The 17167-nt window shown below is 39.6% G+C and overlaps 2 protein-coding genes across 11 annotated transcripts in view; both read right to left on the bottom strand.

Annotated features, from left to right (window-relative positions):
* si:ch211-1i11.3 (mitogen-activated protein kinase kinase kinase 5) overlaps positions 1-17167 on the bottom strand; it is a 43531-nt gene that overhangs the window by 16256 nt on the left and 10108 nt on the right. Inside the window, exons 2-11 of one of the 4 annotated variants that reach the window (XM_037785622.1) lie at positions 16024-16033; positions 7024-7369; positions 6793-6932; positions 4125-4312; positions 3806-3974; positions 2261-2367; positions 1887-2057; positions 1664-1776; positions 336-495; positions 43-193 (exon numbers count right to left, since the gene is read on the bottom strand). In XM_037785622.1, coding sequence (XP_037641550.1) covers positions 43-193; positions 336-495; positions 1664-1776; positions 1887-2057; positions 2261-2367; positions 3806-3974; positions 4125-4312; positions 6793-6932; positions 7024-7357 — 1533 coding nt within the window. In that variant the 5' untranslated portion in view covers positions 7358-7369; positions 16024-16033. Of the gene's footprint in view, positions 1-42; positions 194-335; positions 496-1663; positions 1777-1886; positions 2058-2260; positions 2368-3805; positions 3975-4124; positions 4313-5253; positions 5363-6024; positions 6137-6792; positions 6933-7023; positions 7522-16023; positions 16034-17167 lie in introns of those variants that run through there. The other 3 variants (XM_037785621.1, XM_037785624.1, XM_037785623.1) reach the window with 3 other exon arrangements.
* snip1 (Smad nuclear interacting protein) lies at positions 10671-16974 on the bottom strand. Of its 7 annotated transcripts, XM_037785653.1 has the most exons (9): positions 16827-16974; positions 16556-16717; positions 16294-16347; positions 15272-15325; positions 14204-14257; positions 13919-13972; positions 13382-13523; positions 11731-12272; positions 10671-11595 (listed from the first exon to the last, which is right to left on the bottom strand). In XM_037785653.1, the coding sequence occupies exons 2-9, from the start codon at positions 16714-16716 to the stop codon at positions 11337-11339; spliced, it is 1320 nt and encodes a 439-aa protein (XP_037641581.1). In that variant the 5' UTR covers position 16717; positions 16827-16974; the 3' UTR covers positions 10671-11336. The 7 variants fall into 7 exon arrangements, with proteins under 7 accessions (XP_037641581.1, XP_037641580.1, XP_037641585.1 ...); XM_037785652.1 differs by having other exon boundaries at positions 16556-16881; XM_037785657.1 differs by lacking the exons at positions 16556-16717; positions 16827-16974 and adding an exon at positions 14497-14752.

Raw genomic sequence — 17167 nt, 5'->3', positions numbered from 1 at the left:
ATTGTTATAGGGTTAGTGTCATGTTCATCTGTGTCATCTTACTGGGCAGCGGCCTGAGGAGGTAGTTGGTTTACAGGTCTGCGAAAGCAGCTCCATCCAGAAGTCCATTGTGTCCTGTTTAAGAGACTTCACCTCAGGTAGCTTGGCAAATTGACGGTACAGGATGTACGTCTCCATAATGGATGCCACATACCTGAAAGAAACACTAAACTTATTAAATCTACATCAAATGAACATGGAAATAAGAACGAAATCAAACCAAATGAATCATCCTGATGACGATGGTTTCGATCTGCCTGATTACTACTAATCAAGAACTGATGCTTGTGCCTCACCAGACAGGGGCGTTGAGTCTGTAGAGTTTATCAGAGGCCAGGATGACTTTCCGGCTCTCATCAGCGAGGATGTTTGCTCCGAGGTAGAAGCCGACATCCCAGTAGTCCTTCATCTTCTCCAAACTGCCCTTTCTACCGAGCAGGGTGCTCAGAGTCACACCTGAGAACCAACATAACATAAAAAAATCACATATATAGTTCCAATCTAATAGGCTCATATGTGCATCAACAGATGATGGCTGCTTATTCATCTTCCAAGGTGCTGAGCCGGAACAATGTAGCAATATAAGGCTGTTATGTGCATACATACTATGTGCATTACTGCCACAGAATAAGCCAACAGGGATGTAACACTACATTGACTCTTATCTATAAGACTATTACGTACTAATTATGTGTATTGTTAAATGCAGCTCAAGTATTGCATGTAGAATTAAACTCTCCTACATGTACTAGTTTGCACTTAAAGCTGATCAACATGAAACTAGCTGTAAAACGATTGGTTTTCTGCATATTGTATCTTAAAAACATTTAAAATTGAACCACATCCGTGGCCATAAAAATTTAAATTAGGGGTTGCATCATAGCAAAGCCTAAGGTTCATACTAGGGCTGTCAAAGTTAATGCGATAATATCACTTTAATGCAAATTTGTTTTGACGCCACTAATTTCTTTAGGCTCTAACAGGCTCAGTTTTAAAGCGAGAATGGCATCATATGAAACCAGAAAACCTTAAGGAATCCATTGGTACAAACCAGGTCATATCTGGTTTATCTCCCCTTTACAGACATGCCCACTTTATGATAATCACATGCTGTTTTGGGCAAGTCATACTCAAGTCAGCACACTGACAGCTGTTGTTGCCTGTTGGGCTTCAGTTTGCCATGTTATGATTAGAGTATATTTTTTATGCTAAATGCAGTACCTGTGAGGGTTTCTGGACAATATTTGTCATTGTTTTGTGTTGTTAATTTCCAATGATAAATATATACATATATTTGCATAGAAGCAAGCATATCCCATGTTGATAAGAGTATTAAATACTTGACAAATCTCCCTTTAAAAGGTACATTTTGAACAGATAAAAAATGTGCAATTAATTTGCAAGTAAGTGTGATTAGCTATGTGCAATTATGCAATTAAATATTTTAATCAATTGACAGCCCTAGTTAACACCCCTACAACATAAAAGTTGCAATGCATAAGTAGTATAAACTTTATGACACACTCAATCTGTAGACCATAAACTTGTATTCTCGCCAAAATACTCAAAGCAGGCATTTGTCACTGATTCTCTCCGATACAGAAAGCAGAAAGCATTTAAGCACCTATTTTGCGCAGCTCGATAGAAGTGTCAAATTCATGTCCGGCTGCCATCAGGAGGACCACGTTGTTGATGCCCGAGTGAAGAGTCGGCTCCGTCTCAAAAGCTTTTCCATACCTGACAAATAATATAAAAAGAGCACTGATGGATAAAACCAGAGCGATGACAGACAGGGGACATCAGTAACATCAGAAACTAGATTGTAAGACCAGAAAAAGGGGTTGTACCAGTAGCAGGCCTGGTCTCTGCTGCGGTGATCCTTAAACCCAGAGCTCATAAACATGTCTTTGTAGATCCGTCCACACAGGCAGTAGACGTCTGACGCCACCTTAACACCCGACTCCACTATAGGCAGAATTGCATCCAAAGCTTTAGCACGATCTCCGGGGTGATTCCTCCTGATACGGGGAGATTTGATAATATAAGCAGTGTTGAGCTTTAACAAAAAGCCTTTATATCTTGTATACACACAATGCAAATAAAGGCTACGGCTGAGACAATGACACACAAAGACACTGAAGTGAAACCAGAGATGAGATTACAATAATTGTGATGACTTGTAAAACAAAAATATGAATTCAAGTTGGAGCCGTCTGTCTACCTGTTTAGAGCAAATATGTAGTGAAACTTGATATTCTGATGTCTTGCCACCACACACATGGGCAGGTCGTTCAGAGTCTCCACCAGTTGGATCATGGCATCATAGTCCTGGGAAAAGAGGGTGTAGAATTACAATGTATTATTTACCATCCTCGCATCTGATTACATTTAACAATTACCAGCCGTGACAGCGTGTGACTGGTATTGTTTTCAGCTTGTCAGTCTGTGTTTTTGTTTGTGTGTGCGTCATCCTGGCAAAATGTGGTTAATCTGGATACACCTACTGTAGCGGGAGCTACCACAGAGGAGGTTTGGTGTGTATATTTCTGTCTGTTGACAGTATTTGTGACTACGATAGTGTCACAACCGTGCACAATGCAGTCAGGAAAATTTACAGGTGTATAGTTGAGATCAAAATGAATGCAGCTGGTGTGATCCCATCACAAGATGGGATCACACCAGTCTGTAGTTTATATTATTACAACAATTAACGATCTTTTAAACCTTAATGGTCATTTTTGTTACTATCTACACTATCTGCTTTTGGTTCATCGTGACTCTTGCAGGCTCCCACATGTTTCCTTAATGTCGTCCACAGTAATACTTTCTAGGGCTGCTCCCTCTTAGTCCATTAGTTGACTAACCGGTTGTTTTTTTGTCCAATCGACTGAACAAATCTTAGTCGATTGGTAATTTGTTATGCTTTTTCATGCTGAATGACTCATTTCCAAGAAACTTATGATCACATCTCTGGTAAACACAAGATTTAAAGTGGTGCTTTTGTGTGATTCTTTGTGGAGAAACTCAGTTTTACAGATCTGTCGATGAAATCAACTTATTGATTAATCGACCATATCGTATGAGTGTTGGTCGACTGAGAATCTTTTTTTGTCGAGGACAGCCCCAATACCATCGTAATGAAACGCAGGGTTTTTCATGTTTGATGTCAAGCAAAAAATGCACATGTTGTGTTTAAAAGTTTAGTCAAATAATCAATTAGTTGATCCACAGACACATTTTTATAAATCTAATAAAAAGACAAACATTTTTAGGTTCCATCAAAGTGAAGATCTGCAGCTGTTTTCTATAAACTGAATCACTTTTTTTGCTGAAACAATACAAGCAATGATAAAATGGCATGTTGGGCTCTGCAAAAAATTTCTTGACCTTAAAAATAATTGAAAGATTAATAAACAAAACTAGAGATGGGACCACACCAGTTGGGGTGGGGTGTGTGTGTGTGTGGGGTGTGTGTGTGTGCGTGTGTGTGTGTGTGTGTGTGTGTGTGTGTGTGTGTGTGTGTGTGTGTGTGTGTGTGTGTGTGACGCTATCATGGTGACACCTGGAAAAGTACTAAAAATCTCCTCTGTGGTAGTTCCCACTACAGTAGGTGTCATGTGCCATGGTGACACACTAACTGACTCACAAGGTGAAAACAATACCATCCACACGCTGTCGCAGCTGGTAATACCTATTAGTCGTAGCTCCTGACTTTTTACTCACTCCATGTCTAGGCACTCATTCACAGGCACACGTAAACACTCACTTGGATGTCCCTGTAGGACAACAGCAGGTTCATGACTATATCGGGAGTGAGCAGCTCTACACTGTCCAGACGTTTCTGGATGCGGCTCAACTCCTCGCTCAGGGCTTTGCCGCTGAACCGCTCCCGCGCCATACGAATCTCATGCCTGACTGACTCCCGGAAGTACTCGCTGTCAGCACAAAGAGCAGAGAAGTCATTACATTCCAGATACGCAGGAAGCTGCGAAAGACATCATAAGCAAATGCATGTGTAATCTGAGATGATAATGTTTTTGGTAAAGCACACGATGGCAAACAAAGCACTGCAGTTTATGCCTGACCTGGACTGAATGTGCACGTTGTTCAGCAGATGCACCAGTGTCTCCACCAGCGGGGTCAGCAGGGGCTCCAGCTGGAAACTGGGCTTCATCAGCTCTTTGAGACCGGTCATCATTCCAGCATCGCAGGCAAACACTTTGCCCTGAGGCGACACTACGTACGGGATGAACGTGTAACTTCCACACTGCTCCTGAAGGAAGATAACGCACACATCATACACAAATACATACTGGGAGACTTTACATGGCCTCATGGAGCTGAGGCATCTTTTGCCAGTTGCCTGTGTTTTTGCTATTAATGCTTAATGTTTCTTCTCCTGCATATATATAATTGATTTGCTCCTGATTGCAAATGATTTGTTTTTAACATAGACATAATACCAACTTCATCAAATCTCTCTTACATAATTTTGATTTGATTTGTATTATTATTGTTATGTCATGCATAAATAAAAAGCCCAGCCCTGCAGGCTTACACGACACAATTATTTCGAAAATAACAAAAACAGAGTAGCAGCATAAATTACAAAGAATACTAAACAAATAAACTGTCCTGACATTTGGGGGCAAAAATCAATTGTGGGCCTCTACTGGCTCCATCATCTCACTCCCATTAACTACAGTGCAAACAGTGGAACACACAGGGCATCTTAATGGTATTTTACATGGTGCCCCAGAGAACAGCCAGTACCGCTATGCTGACAAAACTTGGTCCTAAGTGCTGCATGTCATCGTCTGTTTATTGTCAATACTGTATATACTTCTCCTTTTTTATACTTCCTTCCATTTAAATGGTTCATATTTTGCTACACTTTGTTTAGCTCTTTTTTACTGTGTTAGCTGATGCATCTTGTTTTTTGCACTTTATCCCCCGTGCTGCTGTACACTGCACATTTCCCCACTGCGGGACTAATAAAGGAATATCTTATCTCATCTTTATATCAGTTCTCATTGAAGTTAAGTGGTGCATATTCTGCCACAATTGTTAAATTATTCCAATTATCACAAACTATTTTTACACAGTGTGTATCTGACTTTTTTGGGGCCCAGGGGGTTGTTTGTAATCCATGGCTGCAGCAATAGTTTAATTATCACATTTTAATTCATAAGAATAAACTTAAATTTAAGTTACATTGACAGCCTGCAGATCACTGTCTTGCTTATAACAGTACAAGATGATGTTATTGTTCATGCTGAAACTTTCTCTCACTCCCAGGTGATAGAAAAGCTAAGGCTGGCAGTAAATGCTGCATGTCATCCCCTCGCTCCCCTCTTTTCATATCTATCACTGTCTCTATCAATTAAAGGCTAAAAAAGCCCCAAAAAATAATCTTTAAAAAAAAAACTTGGTCATAGGTTTGCTGTGAAATAAAAACATATTAATTAAAAATATTTTAAAAAAATAATAATTCTGGCCCTTCTTCAAGATAGGGGCCCCTGATTATTTAATAATGCAGGACCTGTCTCAAGGTCTTCTTTATATCAGTTCTCATTGAAGTTAAGTGGTGCATATTCTACAGATTTCAGTAGTCCTACATGGCAGCCTGAGTGTCAGCAACTTTATTTTATTTTGGTTTATGTATTATAGTTTTATTATTATTTATATGTGTATGTATACATATGTACAGTATATGGGTATGTATAGGTATGTGTAGGTATATATACTCCTTTCCGATCTATTTGCTATTATTATTATTATTTCTTTTATCCATATATTTATTTATTTATTTAATTTTTGTTTCCCCTTCTCTGGGATTATTCAACGTAATCCCATGTGTATATTACCACACTTTCCGTGTGTACCACAGTGTATCTGACTTTTGGGGAAGTTTGTAATCTATGGCTGCAGCAATAAGTTTAATTATCACATTAATTCATAACAATAAACTAAATGTTAAGTTACCTTGACAGCCTGTAGATCACTGGCTTGCTTATAACAGTACAAGATGATGTTATTGTTCATGCTGAAACTTTCTCTCACTCCCAGGTGATAGAAAAGCTAAGGCTGGCAGTAAATGCTGCATGTCATCCCCTCGCTCCCCTCTTTTCATATCTATCACTGTCTCTATCAATTAAAGGCTAAAAAAGCCCCAAAAAATAATCTTTAAAAAAAAAACTTGGTCATAGGTTTGCTGTGAAATAAAAACATATTAATTAAAAATATTTAAAAAAAATAATAATTCTGGCCCTTCTTCAAGATAGGGGCCCCTGATTATTTAATAATGCAGGACCTGTCTCAAGGTCTTCTTTATATCAGTTCTCATTGAAGTTAAGTGGTGCATATTCTACAGACTTCAATAGTCCTACATGGCAGCCTGAGTGTCAGCAACTTTATTTTATTTTGGTTTATGTATTATAGTTTTATTATTATTTCTGTGTATGTATACATATGTACAGTATATGGGTATGTATAGGTATGTGTAGGTATATATACTCCTTTCCGATCTATTTACTATAGTACTATCTTATTATTAGTATTTCTTTTATCCATATATTTATTTATTTATTTAATTTTTGTTTCTCCTTCTCTGGGATTATTCAACGTAATCCCATGTGTATATTATCACACTTTCAGTGTATCTAACTTTTGGGGTTGTTTGTAATCCATGGCTGCAGCAATAAGTTTAATTATCACATTAATTCATAACAATAAACTAAAATGTTAAGTTACCTTGACAGCCTGTAGATCACTGTCTTGCTTATAACAGTACAGGATGATGTTATTGTTCATGCTGAAACTTTCTCTCACTCCCAGGTGATAGAAAAGGGAAGGCTGGCAGAAAGAGTCGCTCATCTCCACCACTGCTACATCTGCAGAGAGAGAGATTGAACAGGTTAGTTTACTGAGAGTGTGTGTTGTTGTTAACCTAAATATCCCTCCAGCATGCATGCCTGCACTTGCCTGCGTTGTAGAAACTATCCAGTATATCAGTGGTGCCCAGGGAGATCCTCTCAAAGGGGATAGTTTTGAAGGCAGCGCGTGCGTCCGAGCAGGCTTCCTTCAGACACTTCAGCGTCAAGTTCTCCTCGCTCTGCGGCACCGACGCGTCCTCGTTCACGATGTACGCCACGGACACGGCTCTGGTGCGGCTCCGTGGAGAGACTATCTGTTTACCGAAGCCGCTGGCGCCCAGCTCCATGGCCAGGGAGTCCTGCCACAAACTCCCAGCTGACACCCGAACCGGATCTCTCCTCTTGTCGTGCAGACTCATCCGCCTGCGCTCCGTCGTGTACATGGTCGGGCACCTCTTTTTAAACTCAATGCATGTGGGAGAAAAGTTCCATTAAAAACAGCACGGTAGCTTGTCCTTGTAATTCCCCAGGTGTGGTGTCACCGCCCATGCTCACAGCACGTATCCACTTATCATTCCCGGTACTCCTCTCTCCACTGGACCCCGCCCTCTGACATCAATAACAGACTGGAACCTGAACGCAACACCAGCCTCGACTCGCGCGTGACCTCTGCTGTGAAAAAACTATCATGAAACTTAGATTATATCTCTGAGGAAAGGGTGGTGAAGTGGTGGTTGTAGTGTCTCACTCTCAACCTCAATGCCACCTTATAGAGAGTGAAGTTGCTATTTCTAAACTTGGATGTTGTGTTATGCATCTGTTGTCACTTGTGTGTTTGGAACATTTTAATTGCCTTTAATTGTGTGTTTTTGACATGCTTTATTTTATAATTTTTATAACATTGTAATGGTTTATTATCTTGGCCAGGTCCTCAAGGGACTTCCTGGTTAAATAAAATAATAAAATAAAAATTAGATTTAATTAATAATGATTTAATTAATTAATTAAATTGTTTTTTTCTAATCATGTCTTCTTGCATATAATATAAATAAAATTGGAATCAGTCTTTGTATCTGTTTCTCAAAACTAAAATGAATGTAAGAGCTGTAGAACGACAGGTGGACAGGCTAGGGTGTCTCTTGCTTTGCTTCACCTATTGCCATGCCTATTTTTTATTTTTTTCATGTAATGCCCTATAAATGAAAAACAATTAATTAATCTATTAATTGTCAACTATTAAATGAATCGCAGACTATTTTTATAATCTTTTATTCGGTTTTATTTATTTGTGTCTGGAGCTGCAGTGATTAATGGATTAATCAATTAGTTGTCAAATATTAAGTTAATTGCCAACTATTTTGATTATCAATTAATGAGTTAAAATAACCTGAACGCAACACAGCTTGGACTCGCATGACCTCTGCTGTGAAAAACTATTATTCAACTAGATTATATTTCTGAGGAAAAGGTGGTGAGGTGGTTGCTATAGTGTCCCAACCTCAATGCCACCTTATAAAGAGTGAAGTTGCTATTTCTAAACTGGATTTTGTGTTATGCAAGGCAAGGCAAGGCAGCTTTATTTGTACAGCACATTTCAGCAACAGGGCAATTCAAAGTGCTTTACATAAACATTCAAGAACATTGCGACAAAGTGCAAAAGAACATTAAGACATAATTAAAACAGTTATAAAAACATTAAAGATTACAAAAATAAAAACAAGCTAAAAATAAAAGCTAGGATAGAAGCTAAAATAGAATATAACACACAAGAGTAAATGTTCTAGTGCAGTATAAGATCATTATCTGGTTTAATAAAAGGCAGCAGCAAACAGGAAAGTTTTAAGCTTTGATTTAAAACAACTCAGAGTTGGAGTTGGTCCTGCAGGTTTCTGGGAGCTTGTTCCAGATATTTGGTGAATCAAAACTGAACGCTGCTTCTTCTGCATGTTTAGTTGTGACTCTGGGGACACTAAGCAGACCTGATCCAGAAGAACCTGAGAGGTCTGGATGGTTCAGAACATAACAGAAGATCAGAAATGTATTTTGGCCCTAAACCATTAAGTGCTTTGTAAACCAGCAGTATTTTGAAATCAATTCTCTGAGAGACAGGGAGCCAGTAGAGACCTCAGAACTGGACTGATGTGATCCACTTTCTTGGTCTTAGTGAGGACTCTATTAGCAGCAGGTTCTGAATCAGCTGCATCTGTCTGATCCATGTTTTAGGAAGACCAGTAAAGACGCCGTTACAGTAGTCAAGTCGGCTGTAGATAAATGCATGGACTAGTTATGCATCTGTTGTCCCTTGTGTGTTTGTAACTTTTCAAATTGCCCTTATGAATGAACTTATAAGCATTAAACATTAGTGCACCAAAACATAACTGGATTTTGAACAGGCATTTCATTTAAAATAGATATTAATTTATCAAAGAATGAATACAAAAAAAAAAATTTCAACTTCTCCTAATTCACATAATTCACACATTGTGTGTTGTCCTCCTGGATGTTTATAAATCTGACAACTTTAAGGGCCGGAGGAAGGATTCATGCTCTCATCTGTGCAATTAAAAGCCTTTGACTCCTTGATAAATGTGCTAGAACATAAGTTTCAGTGCCATATTTGTGCTTGATTTGAATATATGTTCGTATTTTTAGTTTTAACAATATATCTTTCAACCATTTCTCTTCTAGCCAATAACTTTCTTCTAATTGTGTTCATGTTACATGATAAATTATTACTAGACATACATATATTGTAATTCAGCTTCCTCAAAAGTTCTGTAGCCCATGAGGAATTGTGTGATTTACTCCAAAGAAAAACCTTCTTATTAAGCAAACGATTCCAGTCTTATCATTTCACATTATCACCTTATTGATCCAGGATCCAACTCATATATCATCTTGAACAGAGTAGGAGCAAACTTATGAACACCTAAGAAATATCATCTTTGGATTGTCCAATTGTTTATGTTTTTGACATGCTTTATTTTATCATTTTATAACATTGTAATGGTTTATTATCTTGGCCAGGGCTCAAGGGACTTCCTGGTTGAATAAAATAATAAAATACAAATAAGATAAATAAGACATTTAATTAATTAATTTAATATTTTTTAATGAGTGCACTCAGTGAACACCTAGTAATTTAGCTCAATATGGATCTAAACCTGTGGGACATATTATGTACATTTAAGGCCGAATTCTTATGATAGTCCCTTGAAGCATGAGGAAAGCTTCCCGTTCCAAGTCCAGACCCAGCTAAACCAAATAAACAATAAGCAGATGTGCAGAAAATGAGATTTATAAATGCATGTGTCCGGTAAATATTTACTTTCAATGCACAAATACTTAATTTAAATCACAAAAGGAGGAAAGTTCAAGACAATCTTCTAGCAAAAAGTTAAAAAGCCTTTAATCAGACAGCTATTTCATTGTGAAATACTGAAGACAGACAGTGTTGGCTCATGTTAAGATGAGTTACGTACCCATGCGTATTGGCACAACATTGGCACAAACAGTCTGCCGGTAAGTATGGGTTTTAAACTTTAAGCTAGAAGAGTGCCTTGGACCCTCCTTCTTTTGTGAACCCTTGTGTTCCCTATCAAAGAGCACCGTCATTACACTTGTTTGAACTTCTGAACCCTCCAGACCTTTTCTCTTTCTTGCTTAATTTAAATGTTTGATAATCTGTAATAGAATAAAATAATCAAAAATGTACACAGCTCTGATGAAGCGTCTAACATTAAAACTCGAGTCCACTCCAAATTTCCCAGTCTTTATTTACAGTACATAAATGGAAATTTACTATGACTGCTGTCGGCTTCAGAACAAACTAAAATAAAAAGGGGAAGTCTGTAAATACACACAGCATTGGTGCAAGGAAACACACAACAGCATCAACTACTTTTTTTCCCTGCACTACAAAAGCAAAAAAAGGCAATATCATTACAAGTTATAGATCTGTAATGTTTTACTCTGACAATAAGCAATGCTTATTAAACATGAATCTAGAGTTCACATTCCACGTATCGTACATCGACATATACAGCCTGGACATAGACGAGAGACTAAGTCTTCTGCTTAACTTTGTACTGAGTGCTGCTGTGATCCAAAAATATATAAATTGTATTTTAGCGAGACATCTTTATCTGGCACCGAGCACTTTGTATTGTGAGCACTGTCAGATGTGAGATCAGTCATGCATCACATTGACATTACACAATCAACCTGAGAATAGGAAGTCTTCTTAGAGACGGTTGTGGCAGGTTTAAGCAACAGTTCGGTAATTACAGAATATACAAACCAGCCTTGTTCCACTATTGTAACAAAGTCCCACATTTACCGGTTCCATTCCCTGCAGACAAACAGTGATGGTGATGTCATCTAACCTGAATGAACTTGGGCAATACAGCCTATGGGACCTATTTACTCGTCGAGGCCCTCGTCATCGTCTTCCACCTCGCCCTTCATGTCCACCTCGCTCGTGTCTGAGAACTCGTGCAGCAGGACGTACTCGCGGCTGCTGAAGCCAAACTTGATAACGTCTTTTTCTTTGAGCTCGTAATAGCGCTGGGACTCGATGCGCTGGTTGTTCAGGTAGGTGCCATTGCCGGAACCCAGGTCGATGATGTAAGGCCGTACCCTGCGGCCACTGGTGCCGTCTGCACGTGTAAACGGCATCAGTCTACAGAGACACAGACAGAAAGGTAGAGAGTAATGCAACATGGAATGGAGTTTTGTCTAAATCATACAGATTGAAGTTGAGGATTTCTGAAGCATAGCAAAGTAAAACACCTTCGCTGATGACTGTTGTTCTTACCTGTACTGGAATACTGCATGTTGCTTGGAGCAAGATGGGTGGTCAATGGGGATGTCAGCGATTTTTCTCTGCCGCCCCAACAAATAGGCACTCTGTCTGTGAATGTACATGACTGGAAGAGGTTCATCATTCTTGAAAGGGTACAGTCGCCATCTGCGCTTGGGGATGCGAGCCTCGGGTGGCTCGTTGTACTTGATCACCACGCCCCGGAATGTGTTCGTATCTTCTGTCAGCGCCCCCGACAGTCCAAAGTTGGGCTTCTCTTTCTCAACGGGCGGCTCATTTGGGTCGTCACTCCCTCCCTCGGACTGTCCAAAATCTTGCTCTTGGTTTTCTTCACGCCGCTGGCGGTTTTCTCTGCGCCGCTCGTCGTGCTGCTGTCTCTCAGCTTGTTGAGAGCCGAGCGCTTCTCGCTCTCTGTGTCTGTCTCTGCCGCGCTCTCTCTCCCGCGGTCTGTCTGACTCCCACCTGCTCCGCCTCTCCTCCGGCTGGTCGTTTCTTCTCCTCCGCTCATCGCCGCTAGCCCGATGCTCCTCCCGCTCCTGTGAGATTTTTTGGAAAGAAGACAGTTAAAGAATGAAGATTATTAGTCAAGGACAAACTTGCACAGTTAGTTTTTTTACAGGCATTATCATTACAGAAGTTATATCGATAGCTGGCTAGCTAGATAGATAGATAGCTAGATAGATACTTTATTAAGCTTAGCACAAAAGATAAAGATTAACTGTATAATACTTAGCAATACAATAACTTATCAATATACAAAGCTCAGCAAAACTTGTATTACATTCAGTCGGACTGACAAGATGGAAACAGGGCCATTGTTTTGCCACTGTTGTATCTGGCATATGACACTGATGACTCTGTTGTTCTACGTACATATGACACATATATGGTACTTTACTGTAATAGCTACAACATTCCATGGAAATACACCAAATAACACTGGTAGTCATGAGACTATTATACTTGCAGATCATTACCTCTCATAGGCAGTTGTCATGTGCTAATACCTTTGTGGTAGCTGTCTGGCCCACTGTTGCCAAATATATACTCTGCACATGGCAATCAGAGCTCTGTACATGGTCACACTCAGACCAAGTTTGAATGACAAAACCATTAATATTTTCTATTTTTATAAAGTTGCGAATTGGCATGTTAGGGTACCGGTCCAGAAGTTTTTAAATGCACAACACGTTAGTGGCATGTAATGCCAATAGAATTTGTAATACCAGAGTCCAAATGGGTGTATGCCAATGAGAAGTGATATCCGTCAGTGGATCAGGGGGGCGGCTGTAGCTCAGTGGGTAGAGTGGTCATCCTTTAACCGCAAGATTGGTGATTCAATTCGATTTAAAGCAGTCCACTGCTCCTAATGCTTAGGATGGGTTAAATGCAGAGGTCAAATTTAATGTATGTACCTGTATGTATATGATGAATATAATAAAGTTTAAAGGTACAGTGTGTAGGATTTGGCAGCATCTAGTGGTGGCCTCTAGTGGCCTGTCAGAACCAGTGTGCTGTTGGGAAGAGGTGGCCTCCACTGGTATAACAACTGCCACTCAAACAGTGAATTACTGCTATAGCCACGTTTCGGTCTTTATTAAAGCTGTATGGGAACTTTTTTTTTAATAATTTAGAACCTAATCACCCGCTTTATTTTGACATCAGCAGCACCACGTTGGGGCGGAGTGCGACTTCTTCTGTTTCTGGGTGATCTGCTGCCTCGTCTGACGGGAGATGATGTCTCTCTTCTAGCTGGTGAACGGTCCCTCGTCGTCCTGGCAGGTGACCTAAATGAAAAATACAGAAAAGGAAGAGGCCCTTAAAATACTTTCAAGAAGAACAAGACGGACTGTTAATGTATGATTGATTTACAAGGCAGTATCTGAAAAGGTATCAGCTATTAAAAAAAAAAAAAAAAAAAGTACATGCAGTATACAATGTGTAATATAAAATCCTTTTCACTACAGGGGCAGCCTTTGAGAGTGAGCCCTCAGCTGCCTGCCAGCTCTAACCCTGTTCCACCACCTCCTAAACCAAAATCAGCCTCTACTGATGGCCCTAAGCAGGAAATTGAGGAGATCCAGAACGCCATCCTGTCTTGAGCTGTGATTTGAAAGACTCCGTAGAGAAAACCCCCACGAAAAACAAGCAACAAAAGCAAAGTGATATGATGAGTATTTACCTGCTCGTTCTTCTCCTCTGTGGACTTGAGTTGCCGCTGGATCTGGCAGGTGACCTACATGAAAAAACAAAAAAAGAAGAGGCCCCTTAAATTACTTCCAAGAAGACAAACTGTCAACATATTGTCGTGTAGATGAAGCTAATATGGGCTGTAGCTGCGTTTGTAAAAGACTAGCAGGCAAAACCAGCTAATACTGACTTACTGGCGTTTGTTGTGTCTGTCAAAGTGAGAAACCCCCCCCCCCCCACTAAAAACACATTTTTGATGACTATTTATCTAACATACCTGCTCGTTCTTCTCTTTTGTGGACTTGAGGGGCCGCTGGATCTGGCAGGTGACCTACATGAAAAAACAGAATAAGAAGAGGCCCTTAAATTACTTTCAAGAAGACAAACTGTCAACATATTACATCTTGTGTAGATGGAGCTAATATGGGCTGTAGCTGCGTTTGTTAAAGGCTAGTTTTAGCTAATAATGACTTACTGGCATTTGTTGTGTCTGTCAAAGTAAAAAAACACAAACCACTAAAAACAAGCAACAAAAGCGAATTGATATAATGACTATTTATCGGAAAATACCTGCTCATTCTGTCTGCCAACTCCAGCCCTGTTCCTCCACCTCCTAAACCAAAATCAGCCTCTACTGATTGCTCCAAGCAGGAAAATGAGGATATCCTGAACGCCATCCTTCCACCCAGGTAAAGCTCTTGCCATCAGAAATATGGGATCGCACTGTAAAGGCCAGAGGGTGTCGTATCCTGTACAGCCCCCTGAGGCGAACTTGTAATTTTGGGCTATATGAATAAAATTGACTTGCCTCGTCCTGGCAGGTGACCTACATACTCAAGTGTGAAACAAACTTCCAGATGAGATCAAAGATGCACCAACAGTGGCCACTTTCAAATCTAAATTCAAGACCAAACTGTTCTCAGACGCTTTTCTTAATTGATCAAATGCTGTCTTTTTTTATTGTTCTTATTATCCTTTTAATTTTTTTCTTTTAACTTATACTTTTATTCATTTTTATCTTATGCACTTTGTGCTCTTTTATCTTGCTTTTATATATATATATATGTAAAGCACTTTGAATTGCCTTTGTGTATGAAATGTGCTATATAAATAAACGTGCCTTGCCTACGTGAAGAAAAAAACAGACAAAGAAATTACTTTCAAGAAGACAAACTGTCAAAACATTGACGTGTAGATGGAGCTAGTATGGGCTGTAGCTGCGTTTGTAAAAGACTAGCGGGCAAAACCAGCTAATAATGACGTACTGGTGTTTGTTGTGTTTGTCAAAGTAATAAAAACACAAACCACTAAAAACACGTTTTTGATGACTATTTATCTAACATACCTGCTCGTTCTTCTCTTCTGTGGACTTGAGGGGCCGCTGGATCTGGCAGGTGACCTACATGACAAAACAGAAAAAGAAGAAGCCCTTAAATTACTTCCAAGAAGACAAACTGTCAACATATTACATCTTGTGTAGATGGAGCTAATATGGGCTGTAGCTGCGTTTGTTAAAGGCTAGTTTTAGCTAATAATGACTTACTGCCGTTTGTTGTGTGTGTCAAAGTAAAAAAACACAAACCACTAAAAACAAGCAACAAAAGCGAAGTGATATAATGACTATTTATCGGAAAATACCTGCTCATTCTGTCTGCCAGCTCTAGCCCTGTTCCTCCACCTCCTAAACCAAAATCAGCCTCTACTGATTGCTCCAAGGAGGAAAATGAGGATATCCTGAACGCCATACTTCCACCCAGGTATAGCTCTTCCCATCAAAAATATGGGGTCGCACTGTAAAGGCCAGAGGGTGTCGTACCCTGTACAGATTGTAAAGCCCCCTGAGGCGAACTTGTGATTTTGGGCTATATGAATAAAATTGACTTGCCTCGTCCTGGCAGGTGACCTACATACTCAAGTGTGAAACAAACTTCCAGATGAGATCAAAGATGCACCAACAGTGGCCACTTTCAAATCTAAATTCAAGACCAAACTGTTCTCAGACGCTTTTCTTAATTGATCAAATTATGTATTTTTTATTGTTTTTATTATCTTATGCACTTTGTGCTCTTTTATCTTGCTTTTATATATGTAAAGCACTTTGAATTGCCTTTGTGTATGAAACATGCTATATAAATAAACGTGCATTGCCTACATGAAGAAAAAAACAGACAAAGAAATTACTTTCAAGAAGACAAACTGTCAAAACATTGACGTGTAGATGGAGCTAGTATGGGCTGTAGCTGCATTTGTTAAAGACTAGCGGGCAAAACCAGCTGATAATGACGTACTGGTGTTTGTTGTGTTTGTCAAAGTGAATAAAAACAAACCACTAAAAACACCTTTTTGATGACTATGTATCTAACATACCTGCTCGTTCTTCTCTTCTGTGGACTTGAGGGGCCGCTGGATCTGACAGGTGACCTACATGATAAAAACAGAATAAGAAGAAGCCCTTAATTTACTTCCAAGAAGACAAACTGTCAACACATTGTCGTGTAGCTGTAGCTGTAGCTGCGTGTGTTAAAAAGCTAGCTTCAGCTAATAATGACTTACTGGCGTTTGTTGTGTGTGTCAAAGTAAAAAAACAAAGCACTAAAAACACGTTTTTGTGAGTATTTGTGGGACATACTTGCTGGTTCTCCTCCTCGGTGGACTCGCGGTGCCGCTGGATCTGGACCTGGAGCGGCCTGATGTCTGTGGCCTAACGGGACTCAGCTCCTCCTGCTTCACCGTCACTTTGGCCTCCCGCTCCGGAGACTCCCGCCTCCTGTGTCGCTTCTCTTTGGTCATTCTAAATATATATATATATATATTGTAGAGTATAATCCAACCGTTCTGTGACTAAACACACATCGCTGTTCGCCTTAAAGCATTTATAAAAACACAAAAGCAAAACTCACAGAAAACCGTCGTGGTGACAAACTTCCGTCTGTTGTGCTCGAATTTACTCACTTCCGTTTCCGGTGGTGCTCCCGAGAGTTTATGTCGATATGATATGGTCGCTACCAGCTTTTTTGTTTTGGTTCCGTATGACTGCTTATCATAAAAGGCACAGGTTTTCATATGGGTTCCTGCTCATGTTGGTGTGGAAGGAAATGAGCAGGTAGACATTCTGGCCAAACAAACACTAAGAATTAAGAATATAGAATTACAAATTCCATTAAGTAAAGCTGAGGCTAAACCATTCATCAAGAACTATGCACAAAAAGTATGGCAAGAGTACTGGGATGAGCAGGAAACT

Source organism: Sebastes umbrosus, chromosome 11, assembly GCF_015220745.1.
Source record: "Sebastes umbrosus isolate fSebUmb1 chromosome 11, fSebUmb1.pri, whole genome shotgun sequence".
Lineage (NCBI taxonomy): Eukaryota > Metazoa > Chordata > Actinopteri > Perciformes > Sebastidae > Sebastes > Sebastes umbrosus.
The sequence above is the reverse complement of the archived record's forward strand: the minus strand, read 5'-3'. Positions and strand labels throughout refer to the sequence as shown.

Bases quoted from the DNA above. Each gene is read 5' to 3' on its own strand.
- snip1 (XM_037785653.1), bottom strand. From the start codon at position 16,716: ATGACCAAAGAGAAGCGACACAGGAGGCGGGAGTCTCCGGAGCGGGAG. The intron at 15,326-16,293 runs GTATGTTAGATA...TTTGTCATGTAG, and splicing joins CAGAAGAGAAGAACGAGCAG to GTCACCTGCCAGATCCAGCG. The intron at 11,596-11,730 runs GTAAGAACAACA...GTGTCTCTGTAG, and splicing joins CATGCAGTATTCCAGTACAG to ACTGATGCCGTTTACACGTG.